This window comes from Argentina silus (assembly GCF_951799395.1).
Source record: "Argentina silus genome assembly, chromosome: 3".
In the NCBI taxonomy this organism is placed as follows: Eukaryota; Metazoa; Chordata; class Actinopteri; order Argentiniformes; family Argentinidae; genus Argentina; species Argentina silus.
Genome location: NC_139657.1, coordinates 4,341,675 through 4,362,890, shown reverse-complemented (window position 1 = coordinate 4,362,890; position 21,216 = coordinate 4,341,675). Strand labels below are relative to the sequence as shown.

The 21,216-nt window shown below is 42.5% G+C and overlaps 2 protein-coding genes across 2 annotated transcripts; one reads left to right on the top strand and one right to left on the bottom strand.

Annotated features, from left to right (window-relative positions):
• Positions 1-28: 28 nt before the first annotated feature.
• On the top strand, positions 29-4,887 carry galk2 (galactokinase 2). Its single transcript, XM_083667188.1, has 10 exons — positions 29-249; positions 455-543; positions 637-760; positions 1,045-1,135; positions 1,237-1,383; positions 1,681-1,779; positions 2,048-2,200; positions 2,461-2,671; positions 3,114-3,315; positions 4,298-4,887. Exons 1-10 carry the CDS (start codon positions 200-202, stop codon positions 4,503-4,505), a joined length of 1,374 nt encoding a protein of 457 aa, XP_083523314.1. The 5' UTR covers positions 29-199; the 3' UTR covers positions 4,506-4,887.
• A 1,184-nt stretch (positions 4,888-6,071) lies between these two features.
• Positions 6,072-20,119, bottom strand: atp8b4 (ATPase phospholipid transporting 8B4; the record flags this gene model as incomplete). The annotated part of the gene is made up of 27 exons (XM_083665684.1): positions 6,072-6,479; positions 6,767-6,897; positions 6,987-7,125; positions 7,276-7,521; positions 8,000-8,083; positions 8,187-8,410; positions 9,124-9,307; positions 9,878-10,022; positions 10,352-10,457; positions 10,591-10,702; positions 10,914-11,078; positions 12,007-12,122; positions 12,514-12,702; positions 13,330-13,495; positions 13,774-13,817; positions 13,906-14,114; positions 14,538-14,734; positions 15,051-15,139; positions 15,298-15,456; positions 17,145-17,227; positions 17,833-17,903; positions 18,347-18,419; positions 18,714-18,775; positions 18,883-18,981; positions 19,153-19,266; positions 19,531-19,589; positions 20,092-20,119. 27 exons carry the CDS (start codon positions 20,117-20,119, stop codon positions 6,249-6,251), a joined length of 3,525 nt encoding a protein of 1,174 aa, XP_083521810.1. The 3' UTR covers positions 6,072-6,248.
• Between the last annotated feature and the right edge of the window lie 1,097 nt (positions 20,120-21,216).

Sequence of the window (21,216 nt, the reverse complement as noted above, 5' to 3'; positions counted from 1 at the left end):
GACATGACGATTTATGTTGGTAGAGCTGATCGTAGAACAGCATTTTAATATCCGGGATTCGCGTGTGACAGTCAGCTGATAATATTGGCGATGGGATTCAATCTTCTACCGCACTGAATGCAGTCCTGCTGCTCTGTCTGGCTGAAGTTGCTGGTTATTCAACAGGAGGCTGAGTACAAGTTCTGGATTTGAGTACAAAATGTCAACACATCCTCCGAAGTCAAAGGTTGTGATAACTGCAAATGAAAGGTGGGATATATGCTTGGTAACTGACTTGTACTGCACTTTGTTTTCCAAATGTAATGGGTTGCCTTGCCAAAAGTCCCATATATGCTATTGTGTATGACAGCACTATACCAGCAGCCTGCAGTACTCATTAGTCAACCCATACCTTTGATTGAATTGCTCCTGCTCTGATTTGTATTTAATACATTCTTCATTTAATCTTTTTCAGGTTGAAAAACTTAAAAGAGGTCTTCCAGAAGAAGTATGGGGAATCTCCACTCTTTTATGCACGTGCTCCTGGGAGAGTAAATCTAATAGGTATCATCCTTTTACCAATGTCTACATTACACTCCACATACTCCTAATAGCCTGTGTTTTAAAACATGTCTGTTCTCATCATCTCGTTATTAGGAGAACATATTGACTACTGTGGCTATGCAGTGCTCCCAATGGCTATTGAGCAGAGTATTCTGGCAGCTGTCACCGTCAATGATTCTCGAACAATCCAGTTGGCCAACACAAATCCCCAATACAAGTAAGATTCGATAGTGAATATGAATATGTCCTTTAGACTCATCATACAATTCATTAGTAAAATCTGCAAGCATCATGCATTTGTCTTAGCTTCAGTGCCCTTAATATGCAGTAATTAAGAATCACTGTAATAATAATAATAATAATAATAATAATAATAATATATGCCATTTAGCCAGCGCTTTTATCCAAAGCGACTTACATTGCAGTGAGTGCACACATTTCAGTATTAATCACTAATCTCATAAACCTGATGCTGGCGCTTCACTTGTGGTTTCCCTGCAGGGATTTCACTGTCTCCACTGAAGGCATTGCTATAGACAGAGATAACCCTCAATGGCATTACTATTTTCTCTGTGGGGTTAAAGGCATTCAGGTAAAGTAGACCCTAATCATCTCAATTCGCCATGCAATTTGCTATTAACCTTTTCAGACATGAACATAGAGCATTGCACAATATCATGTTGTTGTTAACAGGAGCACTTGGGGATGGATCCTTTGGCTGGAATGCGGTGTGTTGTGGACGGGACTGTCCCTGCAAGCTCTGGCCTCTCTAGCTCCAGTGCCCTAGTGTGCTGTGCTGGTCTCCTAACAATGGAGGCTAATCACAATTCCCTCTCGAAGGTAAAATGAGTATTATGTGAATGTGAATGTCTGAAGTCATTGCAATTCAATGTGACTAATCCTCAATAATCATGAGCTGATTCAAAACTGTAACCCTAGAATTCCTGTACAGTAAATTGTTTAGGACGGTTAACAATTCAATTTAAATGTGTCCACATATTGGTCTGAACAACAACAATTGAATGGTTGTTATTTTGTGTGCTATGAAAATTGTTTCTGCTGACTGTTAAGACTCCTTAGTATTTCACAGGCATCTTCCCTTCATGCATAAACCGCAGCCTCTCTTCTGTCCTCCAGGTGGCGCTTGCTGAGATCTGTGCCAAGTGTGAGCACTACATTGGCACAGAAGGAGGGGGCATGGACCAGTCCATCTCATTCCTGGCAGAGGAAGGAACTGTATGTAATCAACAGCATCCATGACTCTCTGAACAGTTAAAGTCATACTCCACATGTTAACAATGATACTGTAATTGCCGTTGAGCAGTTTTGTTACCACATTCCTAGAAGAAAACCTACATTCAACACAATTTGTAGCAAGGGCAATATTCTGTGTTCATTTGTAGTGTAAACCAATATATTCCACATTTCCGGACGAATTTCAGAATAGCTACAGTCGAATTTGACCGGTTTGTAAGGGTTTGATCTGTCTGCCGTGGTGTCTCAGGCGAAGCTGATAGAGTTCCACCCTCTGCGGGCCACTGATGTGAGGCTCCCTGATGGGGCCGTGTTTGTCATCTCTAACTGCTGTGTGGAGATGAACAAGGCCGCCTCCTCTCACTTCAACATCCGTGTGGTGGAATGCCGGATAGCCACTAAGGTGATTTATTTGTGCTCTTGTAATCCCAGTAATGAGTCATCGTTCTGCATCAATATCAATGTTCTCAGCATTGTGTTGCTACAGACTGAATAGAATGGAAATAGAAATGCAAATGCCACTCTCGCCAGGCAGAGAACATTCACACCAGAGTTGCTGTGAGTAAGTGCCCCAGAGTTTTGTAATAACACATGAAAACAAATGCTAATCAAGTGAAGTGAGATGGGATGCAGTGTGAACTGAGGGGGCTGGTGTGATCTCAGATTCTAGCCAAGGCCCGAGGCCTGGAGTGGAGCAGGCTGCTGAAACTGGCCCAGGTCCAGACTGAGCTGGATGCCTCTCTGGAGGAGATGCTGGGCCTGGTGGACGAGGTGCTGCACCCTGAGCCCTACAGCAGAGAGGAGATCTGCAAGGCCCTTGGCATCACCTCAGAGCAGCTCTGTAAAGACCTCCTCAGCCCCAACACACAGCATGGTGAGTGATAACTACTGGTTGTGTTCAGCATTCCCGGGGTGACCTAAGGCGATTTTTAAAATCAATTGTAAAAGTACACCATTAACAGTATCTATCTCTGGTGATGTGGAGTTGTATTTGTTTTTCTTACAAGCGAACAGAATCTCTAGAGACTCATGTATTTACTGAATCTGGTAAAGAGGACTGATTTCACTTACTGTCAACAATTGCACTAGTCTGGGCGCTTAGTGGCGTAGCACGCTAACGCGCATCCCACACAATCGCAAGGTTCCTGGTTCGATTCTGACCCTCGACACGTCTTGCATGTCATCCCTCCTCTCTCTCTCTCAACCATCCTTCCTGTCAAGCTCTACTGTCTCTATCCTAATAAAGCAGAAATACCCTAAAAAAATAGAGCATATTTATAACAATTGCACTCGTCCTCTTTCCCTCTGTTTGGCAGTGGCCCACTTCAAGCTGCACCAGCGTGCCAGGCATGTGTATGGCGAGGCGGCACGGGTGCTCAGGTTCAAGAGTGTGTGTGATGCTGCACCTGCTGGGGCCGTAGAGCTCCTAGGAGACCTGATGAAACAGAGCCATGAGAGCTGCAGAGACCTGTATGAATGTAGCTGCCCTGAACTGGACCAGCTGGTGGAAATGTGTCTGTAAGTCCAGCAGAATGCCTCAGATCACTTAACTATTGCAATGCCATTTCAATGTTACATGTCACTGATATTCCGTGGTTGTCTATTGAGGTTATTTAAAGTCAAAAACGAACATCTTAAGCTGAAAATAGCTTTAGTTCTAAGTATAAATATATCAATATACAATAATTTTGGTTCAAAATAAGCAATTATGTAAAAAAAAAAAGAAGATATTTAGACCTCAAGTCAAAGTCCTTAAAATCTGAGATTTTGATGACATGCAATCAATCTGATGTCAACCAGGTGAGTTCCCTGCCTGCCCCGTCCAACCTTTTTTGGAAACCGGTAACACCCCCCCCCCCCCCCCCCCCAAATAGAAACGTGTAGTGTGTTGCCAACCTGTAGGGTCAGAGCAGAGCCCCCACTGTGCCAACCTGTAGGGTCAGAGCAGAGCCCCCACTGTAACAACCTGTAGGGTCAGAGCAGAGCCCCCACTGTAACAACCTGTAGGGTCAGAGCAGAGCCCCCACTGTAACAACCTGTAGGGTCAGAGCAGAGCCCCCACTGTAACAACCTGTAGGGTCAGAGCAGAGCCCCCACTGTAACAACCTGTAGGGTCAGAGCAGAGCCCCCACTGTAACAACCTGTAGGGTCAGAGCAGAGCCCCCACTGTAACAACCTGTAGGGTCAGAGCAGAGCCCCCACTGTAACAACCTGTAGGGTCAGAGCAGAGCCCCCACTGTAACAACCTGTAGGGTCAGAGCAGAGCCCCCACTGTGCCCACAAGGCTTTGTTATATTATAGTCCGCTTCATTTGCCATCAAATGAATGTGACTGAAAGTCAGTTGATATGCAATGGTTTCTTCTAATCAAAGATTAATGTTTTGTTTGTTTCATGAATAATGTTTATATAGTGAAATAAATGGGCTTTCTAGCTTAACTAGATAAATACAGATCACTGATGACGCCTGTGTGCTGTTTTTCATGTTTCCTCCTGCTGTAGGCGGTCAGGGGCAGTTGGTGCGCGGCTCACAGGAGCAGGCTGGGGAGGCTGTGCTGTTTCCATGGTGCCCAGTGAGAAGGTGGAGTCTTTTCTGCAGACGGTTCGGGAGTTGTACTACGCACCTGATCCCCGACGAGCAGTGCTGGAAAAACAGAGTCTATTCATGTCCAAGCCTGGTGGAGGAGCAGCCATTTTTCTTGAAGAATGAAATGCGTTCAGGTTTCACCTGCTCAATATTTTTGACACCATAGTCATGACTCTCATATGCCAAGGTGACATGGTGGATGATTTTGGAATTTCAAGGGCAATTACAAATAATTGAATAATGAATGAATAATGATTCAAGATCAACTTTTTCATAAGAAAGGGAAATTTACTTGCTGTACTTTATATTCTAAGGGACTGTGCTACAGTAAAAAGAAGTATAATGATTTTTTTTTTCACTTATTCTATGCATTCCTTCTATCGATATTGTTGTCTGTAATCAGTATTTTGAAGGGTTCTGTAAATTGATTTTATACATGTATACGTACTGTTCTACTTGCATTATTTCCACAAACACAGACAATGAAGAAAACATTAACAAGTTGTATATTTTGTGCGGTATAAAAATCGTCAGCCATTAAAAAAACCCATTTCCATTGGCAGAGAGACGTATCCATACTGTAGGCTTGTAAAATTAAAATATGATACTGCATCAAAACAAGGGGTTCTAAGGCAATGAGCTTACATAACTATGTTTTTTTCATAACATTTACAAGTGTACATGATGGATCATAGTTTGAATTTCAGCACTCAAAAATGTACCAGTAACATATTCATACAAAATAAGTCTTCTACAGTCTGTAAAACAGTTTCTCAGACAGTTTGACAATGTATTGGTGACCGTGAAAGAGGGAAAAGCTGATTGCAAAGGCATTTGCTTTGATCATCTTCACCATATCCACTTCATTAGAGAGAATGACATGGGCATGGAGGTTTTTTGAGACACAGCTGAAAATGAAAATGTAAATGAAGGGAAATGTCCACTTACAAAGACAACCTCGGCCCCTGGAAGGTTATATTTAGACAAATGAAAAATGCTTTAACCCTTAACCGTAAGAACTATGAAAGGCACAATTATCCCCTATTCAAGTGTGCAGCATCTTGGGAGAACATTCAGGTACTGAAGGTTCTTTCATCCTAAGCATTATAAACCTCATTTTTGTTGAGGTAGTTGTTGACCTAATCCTTGTTCATTCATAACGATGACGAGTTTAATGTATGTGCAAACCAGAAAAATGTATCAACACATTTGGCATTAGAAAAGTCTGTCCAAGATCAATGCCATTGGCAAAAAATTGTCCAACAATGATTAAAATGTACTTATGCTCGAAATGAGCAGCCTCAAGTAACTATGTACATACATATATCACCATTGTTGTTGCAGGCTTACAGTACTGTACATGATTCAGTACAGTTCAGTGATGAAAGTTCATCAAAGTTGAAAAAGTCTACTCTTGCACCTACATTTGACTAAAATCCACAAGATCTCCATATCCACAAATCAATGCTTTGTGATCAGAAAGAGAATGAGGTTGTGTATCACTGGAACTGAAGGAAAATAAGACTACCATCATGCATCCCTGGGCTGGTTCTTTGGGGTCCGTGTGCTGGTGTTGTCAGTCTATGTGCTGTGCCGTGGAGGCTGGTGGAGGTAGAAATCGGAGGACGGGCTCATTGTGATGCATGGAATGGAATGGAACACACGTGTTTGATACCATTCCGTATTCCATTCCACACATTACAATGAGCCCGTCCTCCGATTTCTGCCTCCACCAGTCTCCCCTGGTGCTGTGACGGTTGAGATCAGCTTGATCCCTCAGCCTGTGTGTGCTGCCTGTCCAGAGGCTGCTCAGTTCTACTGCTGCTGTCTGAGGCTCCTGTGCCTTCATCAGACACACAGGCGATCTCACTCTTCCTCTTCAACATGCTCTCGAATCCAGCCAGAGCTGTTTTGGACTCTCCCAGGTGAGGGAGCCGCAGCGGTCACCCTATTAATTTTGCCCGAGGTGATCAACTCTCCGAACCCCTGCTGGTGGGCAAAGGCGTAGGCAGAGCGGCGGGAGCTGGTCCTTCGCACGCGCCTCAGGTTCTGCTCCTGTGGCCGCTGCTTCCGGCTGGCCTGTTGCAGGCCGCGCACCTGTGGGAATACGACAGTAATGCAAAATGGCTTTGTCCGTTGGCCATTGACCTGTCCGTATGCCAGATATGGGCTGCCTCACAAAATGTCATGTTTGTTATCAGTGTACTGACATTCAATTTCTGAGCCAACAGCAGGTGCTTCACAGGTGCTTTCAATTTGAGAGCAGCTGCCAGAATAATTAAAAAGAAATACTATGGAAACTATATTTCTTAACATTATCACAAGCAAACAAATCTACAATGATTTTTTATTTATATATATATATATATATATATAGCCTTTACCTTGTCTGTCTGAGTTGGGTAGAGGTCTGTCCTCAGAAAGCGGACGGCCATCCCAGGCATCACACACACCACAGTGGTGAGGAGAATGACCAGCCACACACTCTTCTGTGTCAGACAGTTGCGTGCAGTGCCTGGAGAAACACAGAACAAATCCTCTTGACTGCTGGGCATATTGTTACAGTACAGTCACCTAGTGTACCGTGTTTGTGTTTAGACTCACCTATAAAAGGGAAATGGTTTGGAAATATGCTGAAGAGGCCATCACTGTACATGGCAAACAATATGGCAAAGTAGACAGCCAGACTACCCCACACAAAGAAGTGATTTACGGCTGTCCAGTAGTTTGTATCAAGTCCAATCTGTAACGGAATAATTCAGTTCCATATTTATATTTCATAAAGTAAAGATTGAAAAGGGAAAGTTTTGGGGGGTACATCGTTTGACATCACTTCCTTAATCATTCACCTGCCTTCTTCCGAGAGGAAGGCATTTTCTGTTTGTGCTCTTACCTGAACGCTAACAACAATGACCAAGGATGTCGCTATGGTAACAGCGAATGCCTGCTGGTCGGAGACGTGGGAGCCGTCGTCTCTCACGGTGAGGGAGTACGCTCCGTAGGGAACGAAAAACAGCACAAAAGAGGTGGCCATCCCCTGCAGCGTAGACAGGAAGAACTGCTTCTTGTTGAACAAAAGGTTGAGCTGACCTGGTCTGTACAGGCTTGGGTACCGGTTGCTGTTCTTTTCATTGACATCCTTTGGAAAAAAACGAAGGTGAGTAGTGTGGTGTGTGTGTGTGTGTGTGTGTGTGTGTGTGTGTGTGTGTGTGTGTGTGTGTGTGTGTGTGTGTGTGTGTGTGTGTGTGTGTGTGTGTGCGTGCGCTATACTATGGTATTGAATAATCGGTAAAGGTCGGGTGAGGTAAGAGGTAGTTATTGAGGTTTTCTATTGGGGGAGAGGAGGTTAGAGGTTTAGGGTCCTGAAGGGGCAATTTAAGTATTCACCTGTGAGACTGGACAGTGTCTTGAAAAGAAAAACCAAATAGAAAAGAAACAGATGGCTCAGGAAACTGCTGGAAAAATAAATGGACTTTAGTCCATGATAAAAAAAGACAAGAAGTGTCTTATAATCATCATATACTGTATTATTATTTTTTGTGTTGGTATTTCCTAGGAGTCATTATAGCTCATGACTTCTCTATACACATCATAGTTTACATAGGATAGTCTCTTACCTGATCGAATAGGCCCACGGCCAGCACTGGCAGGGATGTATAGACTATGTTGAAGAGTGTAATGAACCACTGGTCATATACGGTCTGAGAAGAGAAGATAAAATGCAGCAATAAATTCAACAAAAACTAAACAATAAAAAAACCACACATTCCAAGGTGTGCTGCTCATGTAGTACTGAACCCATACCTGAGCAGAGAAACCGCAGAAGAATCCAAACCAGAAGTGCACCAAGGTGAAGGCAAAGTTCTTGTAGAAGAAGTAGCATAGGAAGTTGCACATGCGGAAGTAGGACCAGCGGCCATGTACCAGTAGGAGGCGCTGGAGGTAGCGGAATTGGGCAAAGGAGTAGTCTGACGCCAGCACGGCCTGCATGCCCTCCTGTCCACTGATGCCGACACCAATATGGGCAGCTGAGAAGTGGACAAACTATACGTCAGGGGAGGCTGGTGGAGGCAGAATTCGGAGGACGGTCTCATGGAACGGAATAAGGAATGGTATCAACACGTGTGTTTGATACCATTCCTCATTACATTCCATACATTACAATTAGCCCGTCCTCCGATTTCTACCTCTACCAGCCTCCCCTGCTATAAATAAGATAAAAAATCTTACGTAAACAGTATTGAATGTGCAGCCAAAGTGTCATATGGATTGCATTTCACATTCCTTTTGCAACACCATTATGAGGAAGGCTCTATCTTTGTGTTACATATTTAATGTGTTATTCTGCTGGGAGATACAGTATAAATATGTATGCCATTTAGCTGACGCTTTTATCCAAAGCAATTCACACTGAAGTGAGTGCATACATTTTTCAGTATATATGGTCCCAGCGGGAATCAAAACCATAACCTAAGTGTTATTAGCGCAATGTTCAGGACCAGTACATCAGAGGAAGCTGGTGAAGGTAGAAATCAGAGGACAGGCTCATTGTAATACATGGAATGGAATGAGGAATGGTATCAAACATGTGTTTGATTGATACCATTCCTCCTTCCATTCCATGCAATACGTTCTCTGATTTCTACCACCACCAGCTTCCCCTGATGTACTGGTCTTGTACACCAGCCTCCCCCGCGGTACAGTGAGCATTGAAATCTGGGCATAACATAACATGTCTTACTTTTGATCATGCTGACATCGTTCGCCCCGTCTCCTATGGCCAGGGTGACGGCCCTCTTGTATCTTTTCACCAGCTCCACCACCTGGGCCTTCTGCATAGGTGTGACCCGGCAGCAGATGACCGTCTTGCACAGACAGGCCGTGTCCAGGAGCATCTGCTCCAACTCTGGCTCCAGGGCATGGGCCTACATGGAGGGCGTGGGGGTTGATGGGGGAGGGGGGGTCACATCACATTAGACCTGTTAGAACATAATTTACACCATCCCACAGTGTCAGATCCCAGCCCCCCTACAGAGCCAGCTGAGCTCAGTGTAGCTGTTTTACCAGTGCTACAAGTGTGAGACACACACACAGCTCTGTGGGAAGCAGTGAAGCTGTGTCGGTGGGAAGCCTGAGGGAGCAGTCGTCTCCTACAGGGTGGTGTGTCTTAATGAAAGGGATGTGACAGAGCTGGGGACTCCCAGCACACCAGGTCTCTCCTCATTAAAGACTCTGCAGACTCTGCGGCACTGAGAGAGATGCTGCACAGCACAGACACACACACACACCAACACTCAACTGATGTGGATACAGCACTGGGGAAATGAAAAACCAACGCCGCAAGAGCGCCAACAAAACAAACAACAAACAAACAAATCGATTATACTCAACAAACAACATTGTTTCTACTATGTCGTCCATTTACTAACACAGGCCCGTTGTGTTACTAGACGGGTGATTTTCTCGAGACAACGTCACGTTACGTTTTATCTTACCAGGCTGTGCCCGTTGATGATCAAGGCGTACTCCGCAATAATGCTCTCTTCAAACACGGAGTCCTGTGTGGAGCCCACGTCTGCTTTCTCCACATCCAGAGCACTGCTGACCCTGCTTAGCCCAAGTATGTGCTCCTTAGCACTCCTGAGGAGGATGTGATGAGAACAGATGTCAGGAGATCACGTCCGTATCACCTCACACGTATAGCCGTTCACAGTGGAAGTAATGACCCCCCCAGCCCCCCGCCCCTCTCCAATTAAAAAACACAGAGTATATTGGCACAGACTGTTGTGAAGTGGGACACTTTCAATTCCCATAATTAATTGTTGAGACCGGTTGACATGGCGATAGATTTCCTCTGGGGATAGCTGTTGATGAGAGGATAACAACTTGTGCTGATGGGAGTGAAAGGATGACGTATAGAGAGAGAATGCTGCTGGGGGAGAAACATGTGAAACATGTTGCTCTCTTACCTGATTTGCTGCTGAACCTCCGACGCAGTGTGACCTGAGATGATGAAGACCTCGTTCATGTCATCCCGAAGCATGTTGCAGGAGTAGCCTATGTTCATCGCCGTCTCTGCAACGATCAGCAGAAATGTGTTACACTCCGTAATCAGCGCTCTTTATAAGGGTTGATGACATCAAGGATTGAAACAGGGTTTTTGTTGTTTTTGTTTTTGTTTTTTACACCAATCCGTTTCCATGGTTACCTAATTTGTCCCCGGTGAGAACCCAGAGCTTGATGTCAGCGAGGGTTAAACAGGCAATAGTCTCCGGCACACCATCCTGAAGTTTGTCCTCTATTGCCGTGGCGCCTAGAAGCTTAGGAGAGAGAGGATGAAAGAACTGATCAGAGCTGACAGTTAAACAATACTATCCCAATTGTATTTTTTTTCCATGAGGGTACTTCTTTTGTGGAGTGGTAGGCTACAACTGTCAGCACTAATCCACACCTCCATTTATAAGATATGATGTTATGTAGTAGTTATGAGCTACTGTAAGTTATGAGCCCTGACCGCCTGCTCAGTCTTACCATCAGACCTTGCTCTATCTCCTCATAGAGAACAGCAAGGCCGTCCTCTCTGTTCTCAATGACAGTGCTGGCGAAGAGAAGCTTCTTCATCCACTCTTCAAACAAGTCTTCATCCAGGTGTTTGTAGGCCAGAGCTAATGTTCTTAGTCCTTCTCCAGCAAACTCCTGCAACGAAGATAAATGATCATTATTTGTGTGGGCAACAGGTAACACTTCTCATTAGGCTGTCCCTACACCCTTGTGTAGTAACACGAGTGTAACAACAACATTGCATAAACATGTTATTACACTGTTATTACACCTAATAAGGTAATCATGGTATCAGTGGTGCAGCTCATCTCCATTACTATGCAACGACAAATAAATTATTGATGTACTATGTAACCGCAAGTAAATACAATGTTGTTACTCGAGTAATTACATAGTTACTACACAGGTATAGGAGAAACAATGTAAGGTGTGGCCGAGTATTATTGTCTGCATTTTACATTTCACATTATGATGAGGCATTGTTTTCATAAAGGTCTAGCACACAGTAAACTGCATCTGACAACTGAATAACACTAACTGAATAATAAGACATATAAAAAAAAAATCCTGTCAAAGGTTGATCGGTAGTCATTGACATTTATTGCTGAAGGCCGCATTATCTATTTTCCACTGTGATGTGAATATTCAATAATTCATGAGCTGTCAGAGCCAACACTTCACCTTCTGTTTTTAGACACAGGTGACAACATATTGCCTTATTGCATGAGCTGGAAACATGACAACACAACTGGTTCTCTGAATGATGAGGACATTAAATTTCTCTTAGCAATTTCCATTGCAAATTAAAAACATGGATAAACAGCACACAATGTACAGTGCGTACAAAATGTAAAAAGTACATATAACTAAATAAATGCATTAGAAAAAAAACACCCCGCTGTAGAGTGTAATCTTCGGCTTGGGGATGTGATTTACCGATACCGCAAGTGTCTAAATATATCACAGTTAGAGACTGTTCTATTTCAGGACGGAAGGCCACAGACCTCCTCCCATTTCCTTTAGTATTTAGTTTAGTATATATTTTTAAAACAATAGGACCTACGTTCAGATGCTCTGAGGTAGTATTCATGAGGTCTTCATTTGATGGGTCCAGGCGGTCGAAGATAATAGTGTCTGCTCCTTTAGAGTACAGCTTAATCTGCCCCTCTGGGTCTCTCACTGGGAAACAAAGGAGACAGAGATATAACTCATTACCTTTAAGTGACTTTCAAAGCTTTGGCATTTTCAGATCGAACAGATCGAAAACTATTGATCAAAGACTGCTGTGAACCCAAATGGCACACAGATGCAGTACTTCAAGTCTGGGGGTTCAGTTACTGTTACACAGCACTCATAAACCTCACAGAATTATTGAACAGGTAGATGCGCAACATTAATATTAATATAATCTATACAATTCAGTCAGCATGCATCTTATCCTGATGGTATGTCGTATGTCGAATATTGAAAATCATATTCAGCAAATAATTTGGATCATGAATTTCAAAATGACGCTAACGTTTTGGAGAGAGCAAACGAGAGCTTTGCTTTTAAAAGTGAAGCCCCTAACCAATGACACTCATTCTCTTGCGCACGTTGTTGAAGTCCAGAATGGCCAGGAGCTGGTAGGTGACTGCCTTCCCCATCTCACACAGCGTGATCGTCTCCGGAGTTCTGGCTCGGAACACAAAGCCAAAGTTCCGTGCAGCCGTGACCAGGGCCCCCTCGTCAGGTGACTGGGCCTGATACACAAGGTCCCCTTCATGGAAATGGAACCAGAAAGCAGGCCACAACATCACAAGACATCAAAGATTGATTTTTGCACAGTGTAAGGCATTTATCTAGCTCTACCATAGGGTCTACCATAGGTGGCTCTACCATAGGTGGAGAGGGATATCAGAGGACAGGCTCATTGCAATTCATGGAATAGAATGAGGAATGTTATCAAACACGTGTTCCATGCATTCCATCCCATGCATTACAATGAGGCCATCCCCTGATTTCTGTGTCCACCAGCCTGCCCTGAGGTCTACCATAGGGAGTTTCTGGGTGTTGTAAAAATCAATGTCGGATTAAAGTGAGCATGAATCACTCTTATCTGAGAAAACTTAAACAGCAAGAGAAGATTAATGAAGATTGAGTTAGATCACAGCCCTTCTCAGGATATATATAGATTCTCTGGCGAGATGACGCACATGGTAATAAGTCTTGTCCTTTGATTTTCTTTTTATACTTTTTTTTTAATACGTTTTTATTTAAATGTATTAACTTCAAACATATTATATACTGTATACCAAGCAGAAACAACAACACACATGCAGAAAAAACAAACACAACAAACATAGAATTGTTTTTAGATCATGTACTTTTACAGTATCTACTGTACCTTCGCTTTTCTCCTCAGACATGATAGTGTGACACAAGGCTAACAGTCTGAAGAACTCCTGCACTGAGGGCTCTTCCAGCTTAATGGCCTCCACCAGGCTACTGTCATGGAACTTGAACTTCTTGTCACACAGGGGGTTGAAGGAGAAGTCCACACAGGCAGTCCTCTTGAGGTGTAAGGACCAGAAGACAGGGAGGTTCATACAGTACATTATAGTATTGTGTGATATATTACTTTTATATTATTATATTATATATATATATTATAATAATATAATAATAATATAATAATAATATAATAATAATAATAATAAATAATAAATAAAAAATAATAATAATATATATATATATATATATATATATAATAATATTATATTATTAGCTAAATGCAGTATATAGATACAGTAGTTATCCATGTTATCCAGTTCCTTATTCATACTTGTACCTCTGTAATTTCCACCTTATGGCCAAATTCATCATAGACATCACCTGAGGAAAGAAAGGGAAAACCCTTCATATTAAACACTACGCTGAGACCGCTTCCCAAATCAAATGTTCTAAATCCTCTGACGCATACCGTAGGTCTTCCCGTTGATGGAGCACTTGTTGAAGACCATGATGTTCTGGGTGAGGGTGCCGGTCTTGTCTGAGAAGATGAACTCCACCTGACCGAGCTCCTCGTTCAGGGTGGTGGTGCGAGCCTCGGCCGGAGTGTCCTTCTGGCGATAGTACATCTTCCTGTCGCAGTTGATGAAGTAACTGTGGCCCAGCCGAAGAACCTCCACACTGAGAACAGAAGAGAACTCACCGTTCAGCTCTACTGTCGTGAAAACCATTTAATGGAAATGCAACGATCTGATGACAGTGACTGTATGCTTCGTATCTTTTGTGTTCATTTCGGTAGGATCTTAGGTAGTAGCATTATGAGCAGCAGGGGCTGGTGAGGGGGTAGTAATCAGAAGACAGGCTCATTGTGATGCATGGAATGGAATGAGGAATGGTAATGATAATACCAGCATGACTGTATTGAGGACAATGTAAGACCATTGGTGTGGAACCCAGAGAACAAAGCGTTGCAAACACACACGTGTTTGATACCGATCCTCATTCCATTCCATGCGTTACAATGAGCCCGTCCTCCGATTTCTACCTTCACCAGCCTCCCCTGATCAGAGAGAGGCTACGCTGTGATGTTGCTGCTGTCCATACCTGACATAGAGAGAGATGGGCACGACTGTGTTGAGGATGATGATGTAAGACCAGAAGGTGAGGAATCCAGAGAACACAGCGCTGCTCAGAGGCTCATCCCAGAGCATATACACTCTGAAGTTTCTGCCAACCCTCTGCTCCCAGATGATGTTACCAATGGCCAAAACAACCCCCATGCAAATGAGAAAGCCAAAGATCTGAAAGCAGAGATCAACAAGTAAGTATTCTATTCTAATCAAAAATATTCCCTGTACAGAACTCAGTTGATTGGTTGTCATAACTACGTATATGAACTAAGAATAGAGTTGCATCATCAGAAAGTCTAGTTTCTTTTGTGAGGACTTCACAGGATAAAAATGAAGGATTTGTAGCTGACATGCATAGCTCTAACAGGGATCCAAATCTGTCTCTCAAAATGTAAGAACCGCAGCTTCGTTTGGATTGAAGATATAAATAGCATTTCCAAATTCCCCTGGCAGATGTCACAACCATGAAATGCAAGAAAGTGCTCACCCATAAAACTAAAGTATTCATCAGCTTATCAATACTAGTCCTTTTGAATTTAGTCCTTCCGCAGTTCTGCATCAGTTTGGTTTGAAGCCCTGAATGAGGCAGGTGAAGAATTATTGAGAGGGAGGGTGTTACGAAAGAAACACAACCACCTCGAATTTGCTACTGTATGAATGAGCTGTACTCAGAGAGAGGTCTCACTGCATGGACGCAGGTGACTATGTAAACACAGCAAAAGGACCAAGCATACCAGCAAATATGACCATTCCAAAGCACCACTCAGTGTTCCTGAGCACGCAGCCGCGCAGCAGCATCTTTTCATTATCCAGAGGGTACTTGTTATCTCTCCAGCAGAGCGTTCCCCGAAACTTGTCCAGTTTGTTATTTGGCGGCTCACAAATGACTTCCCCTGAGGAGGACAATTGACACATGTTCACCACAGGACATCAATCACCACAGCAGCAAGACGTCTCTGTTTACTCCGGATATACAGTAAATGTTGTACGGAACGATCGACAAGGAAAGCACAAACACAACAGAAGCAGCCCGTATTCCTTATTTGTGTTGCATTCACAAGAATGCAACTCCTTTACTGTGCAATTTCAAAGCAATTACTAAATTACTACTGTATGTAATGACATGGCAATTGATTGATTTTTTATTTAATGAGTTAAAATTATTTATAAATTGCCCGTGCGGCATCAAAACAAACAACTGAAATGTTTTTTGTAGATTGTTCCAGCAGTGAGGTGCACCACAACTAAAAGCGGATTTACCCAGAGACCAGAGGAACATGCTCAATTAGGGGGCACTACCCAAATTAAATTTTTCTGTGATTTGGTAAATAACATATATTTGTTTTTTCCAGCATTAAGCACCAACTTCAGCCCAACAAATGCTCTCTGCAAGACAGCGAATGCAGACTGTAGCTCAGAAAGAGCCTGGTCAATCATGGGGGCAATAGCATATATAACAGTGTCATCGGCATATAGATGCAGGTTACAATTATTTATAGGTAATTCATAATTGTTAATGTAAATAGTAAAAAGACCCGGACCAAGAATCGATCCTTGTGGGACACCCTTTGTTACGTCCAGAAAACTTGATTTAACACCATCAGTTAAGACACACTGCATTCTGTCCGTAAAATAATCTTCTAACCAGCTACATGAAGCCTGAGCCAGGCCTATTTCAGACAACCTCTGAATGAGTAGGTAATGGTCAACCGTATCGAATGTCTTGGAAATCTATAAATAAGGCAGCAACAATGTTTTTTCTGATCTAGGCAATTTAACACATCATCTAAGACAAGTGTAGCCGTTGAGACTGTGCTATGACCAGGTCTAAAGCCAGATTGGTGCACATTTAGAATAGAACGGGAAGATAAAAAGGTTCTTAGCTGGGAGTTGACATGGGACTCTAATACTTTGGAAAGGCAACATAGCTTGGATATTGGGCGGTAGTAATAGTGCTACTACAGTATAGACAGATATAAGATCAACTTTGTAAAGTGTAAAGTGAAAGTGTGACTATAACAATGAATTCACTGATTTAAACCTTAACTTCAAACTGTGCAATATAAAAAAGAGTGTCACAAATAACACACACACACAGGCACACCGACACACCGACACACACACACACACACAGGCACACCGACACACCGACACACACACACACACACACACACACACACACACACACACACACACACACACACACACACACACACAAACAGCAAACATACTGTACATACAATGATCTTCAGTGTGAAGGTTATTGAGAGCAGCTCTTTCACTAAATTGTAATTACACTGGAAAGTGCAGCTCAGCAAAGAGACTCCATTAACCATGCCTGCAACAGAATATCGGCACACACTCACCCCTAGAAAATAACCTTTGCCTCTACTTATGTCAAATTGGCCTGCCTCCAAATGGATGCTCAAGTATCTGATCAAATTGCAGGGAGTCTGTCACAAAGCTGCTTATTCAAGGTCGACCTGACCACAATGGCATAAAATCAAGGAAGACAAGCGAAGGGAGGCAATGTGGTACAGAGCGGTTTAATATACATAATACAAGGGAAAGATATCTTTACCTGCAAAGTCAGCAAGCTTTGCAATATCTGCTCCCAAGTCCGATGTCACGGTCAAGGCCTGGCGAACCTTCAGATTGGTCTCTCTGTGCAGAGAAACCGAGACAGATTTATGCAGGAGTCAGTGGAGGCTGGTGGAGGTAGAAATCGGACGATGGGCTCATTGTAATGCATGGAATGGAATGGGGAATGGTATCAACCACACGTGTCAGTGGAGGCTAGTGAAGGTAGAAATCGGACTCATGGGCTCATTGTAATGCATGGAATGGAATGAATGGAACATGTGTTTGATACCATTCCTTATTCCATTCCATGCAATACCCGTCCTTCCGATTTCTGCATCCACCAGCCTCCACTGGCAGGGGTAGATCCTGGTCCATGGGGGACCAGAGGCATTCATAGTGGAACGCTGAGTGCCGGTTGTGGTGGGAGATGATTCATTTGTGTAGCATTGTGTGTTCAGTTCAAAAGCAATTCACATTTCACACATCAACTAAATATGAGACCTGCAGCCATTAGCAAGAGCCTAATCTAATTTATTTATCACCGAAATCTACTTAGCACTATGTATTACATATAAGTGTTATATCACACAGCTCACATAAACGATACACACTTTCTCCTGTGGTGCCAGTGCCCTTACAGAGCCAAATACTATGCAGACACGTGCAATATCATCAAAGAGTCTTACCCATCCAGCTCAGCAGTCTCAATATAGCAGAGTCCATAGGGCTCACTACTAGTGAGGAGCAATATGTCTGCCTGTGGGGACCAGGGGAGCAAAGGCAATAAATCAATCTCTGTCTGCAGCAGTGGAGGCTGGTGGAGGTAGAAAACGGAGGACGGGCTCATTGCAATGCATGGAACGGAATAGGAATGGAATGAGGAATTCCTTGTTCCCTTCCATGCATTACAATGAGCCTGCTCTCCCGATTTCTAACTCCAGTAGCCTCCACTGGTCTGCACCATTGCTGAAATCAAAAGCTACAGAATACCCCATCAATTGTCAGATTTATCTGATTATCAACAAAATCATGTCTTATCAGCATAATAACTACACTGTTTTACTGTAAGTTACTTTTTCAAATCAAACAAAAAATACAATTCTTAAATTGTCACTGGTGATATATGCTGCGTGTGTATTAAAAAAAAGTGTGACTTTTCTATTTGAATCTAACTGAATTTGCCATAAACATTTCACTCACTGAAACAAACTGATTGTTTTCCAGCTTGATGATATCTCCCACGCGAACATTCATCCATTTCTCATTCTGCAAACTACGACAGAACACATGAATTCTTAGAACACCCACAGTGGTCAGAATAAAGGTGATTAAAGAATGTTAGATAGAATACTTGAAATCACCATTCTGATAAGCACAAAAGCATGACATTTCCTCTATTCAGTGAACTCTCCATCACATCTCCATGTGCAGTTTAGAAGTGACCAAATGTGGACCGTACAGAGATCTACTTCAACTTACTTGCCCCTGATGAGTACCTGAGACTGCCGATTATTGACAGTTTATAAGTGGCCAAATGTGGACCGTACAGAGATCTACTTCAACTTACCTGCCCCTGATGAGTACCTGAGACTGCCGATTATTGACTTGTCGATCACTTTTATGGCGGAACTGAAATACAGACGGTGTCATTTAGTAGTAATGCATTGCTAGCAATTGTTATGAACAGAAGATACTGTAGTTGTTGTAATTCAAACGACTCCCACTCCAGTACTCACATAGTCGTCAGAGGCATCTTTCACTGCAGTGATTACCAGCACTAACACCAAAGGCACAATGGTAGTAAACCAGGACAGAGAGGAGATCTCTGGAATCAGCTACAAATACAAGGGAAACTGTGTCAATGCGTTGTCCAAGACGAGAACACTCTGTCATTTAACATTTAATAGCCGTACACAAGTTGATGTAATTTATAGGATTTCATCACATCTTCATGAAAATGGAAACATAATGGTTCTGAATGAATAGGATGATATGGTATACAGTACCTGTAGCATCAAAAGCACTAAGAAGTATGCATTCGCAACCCTCTGGAACTGCTCAAACAAATTGATAGGTAGGAAGGTAAAGATGTTGTACTTTGAGGTTTTGATGTGATTGTCCTGGGAAAAGTAAATTCAAGACGGTCAACATAATCGACATTAAAGAAATGACTGTGATCCCACTGCCAAAATCCACCCTCAATTAAGACAACTGTGTGTATGTTTTCTTTTGTATATGGGTGTTCAGTACATGGGAGATTTAAACATATTTTGGAGCTACATAGTGTTTGTTTAAGTTCCTGTTGTTTGTAAACATTGGGGTAAAACCCTATCTTTACAGAACAAATCTCATTGAAGACAGGAAAAGCTTTATGGTTCACTTACAGCGTATAGAAACTTGTCATTGTAGTCCTTGTCATTGGCTCTCACAAGGCGTTCCTCCTCTACAAGCAAACAAGAACAAATCATGACAACCTTTTGCGGCAATGGGTAAGATTTTAGGATTTCAGGAACCTAAAGTATATACTATGTGCGTATACTCAAGAAGTACATTTTATTACTGCTGATGTAGTTTAAACCAACTTAACATTATGCAACACTTTTGTGATTAACAACCATTAACAGTTCATTGTATGAACTCATAGCCATGCAAAAGCAAACCTGTAGAACTTTAGCATTGACATTATGTTTCAATCTTTTGAACCAAACAACATACTTGGCAATTCCATAGACAATCCTTGATCGAAAAGAAGTTTGAAAATGAAATCATTACAAAAGCAAACCATTTGCTTATCTTCAAGTAAGGAGACAGAAATAGCACTGAAATGTACAGAAAGCTGCATACCGTAGGTAGATATTCAAACCCAGGCAACATCATACACTTATAACCGTTTATTGTCTCCAGAAAAGTACACCTTTTCCCATCAAGCGTAACCCCAATTACACCTCCTGGCAGCTCTACCTTGTCCAGCATCTTTACCACACCAGCTCCAGCCTTCTCTCCATGGCATTAACATCCACAGCCATTTCTCCGCCATCTCTTTTCCCAACTGTCATTCTTGTATGAACAATATCATAATATTAGTCAGACAATAAGGCCCATAGGCCATCATTAATGCATGTCCACTTCACCATTTTCAATTGAAGTTTAAAGAGAAATATATGTCCATCATGTCCATCAGACGAGGTGTGTTTGCTGACCGTCTGTTTGGTTATGCTCTCTGAGGTAGGTAATCTCACTGAGTCTGGCATGTGGAAGCTGTCTGCACTTGCCCTCTTCAGAGAGAACTGAAGCTTTCATCTGTAGTAACAGCCCTGGAATTTACCACAGCGCTAAGGAATTAACACTAAACAAAGACAGATCAAACAGATTTATAGAACAGGATGCTTAACCTCGGTTCATAAATACCCCAAATATTCCATAATTAATCAATAATTAAAAACAGCAAGACACACACCCACACAAACACACACACACACACACACACATTGGCCTATATATATATATATATATATATATATATATACAGACGCACAAGCCAATATATACACAGACAGATAAATATACACACACACACACACACACACACACACACACACACACACACAATGTTTTGGCTACATTTGGAGAGCATTCCAGGGAACTATAATAATGCCTAGAGGACATGGGATCACACAAGGTAAACCCACAATGAAAACACCCCTGAGTTTAACAACACCACTATAATCCACTAATAGATCACCTAACTTTACAATTGTGTTTCACTCATCAGCCGTTTCATAGCTGAAGGCAGAATTCAAATTCACAAACACGTTTTTCAAAGAGGGTCAATCATTCCTCAATTATACATAATGGTTCACCTCATGGAGGAAGAGCACACACACACACACACACACAGCTCAGTGCAACACGAGAGAGGCCTGTTCATTCAACACGTTGGCTTCCTCAAGCTATCCATTGCTGAGAAGATTAATAATTGAGGAATCCCTATTGTTGTTGATCTGAAGCATCTTTACGCATTTGGTTAGTGGCCTACGTGGCCTACAGCATTAATAAAGTGTTTTTCGGAA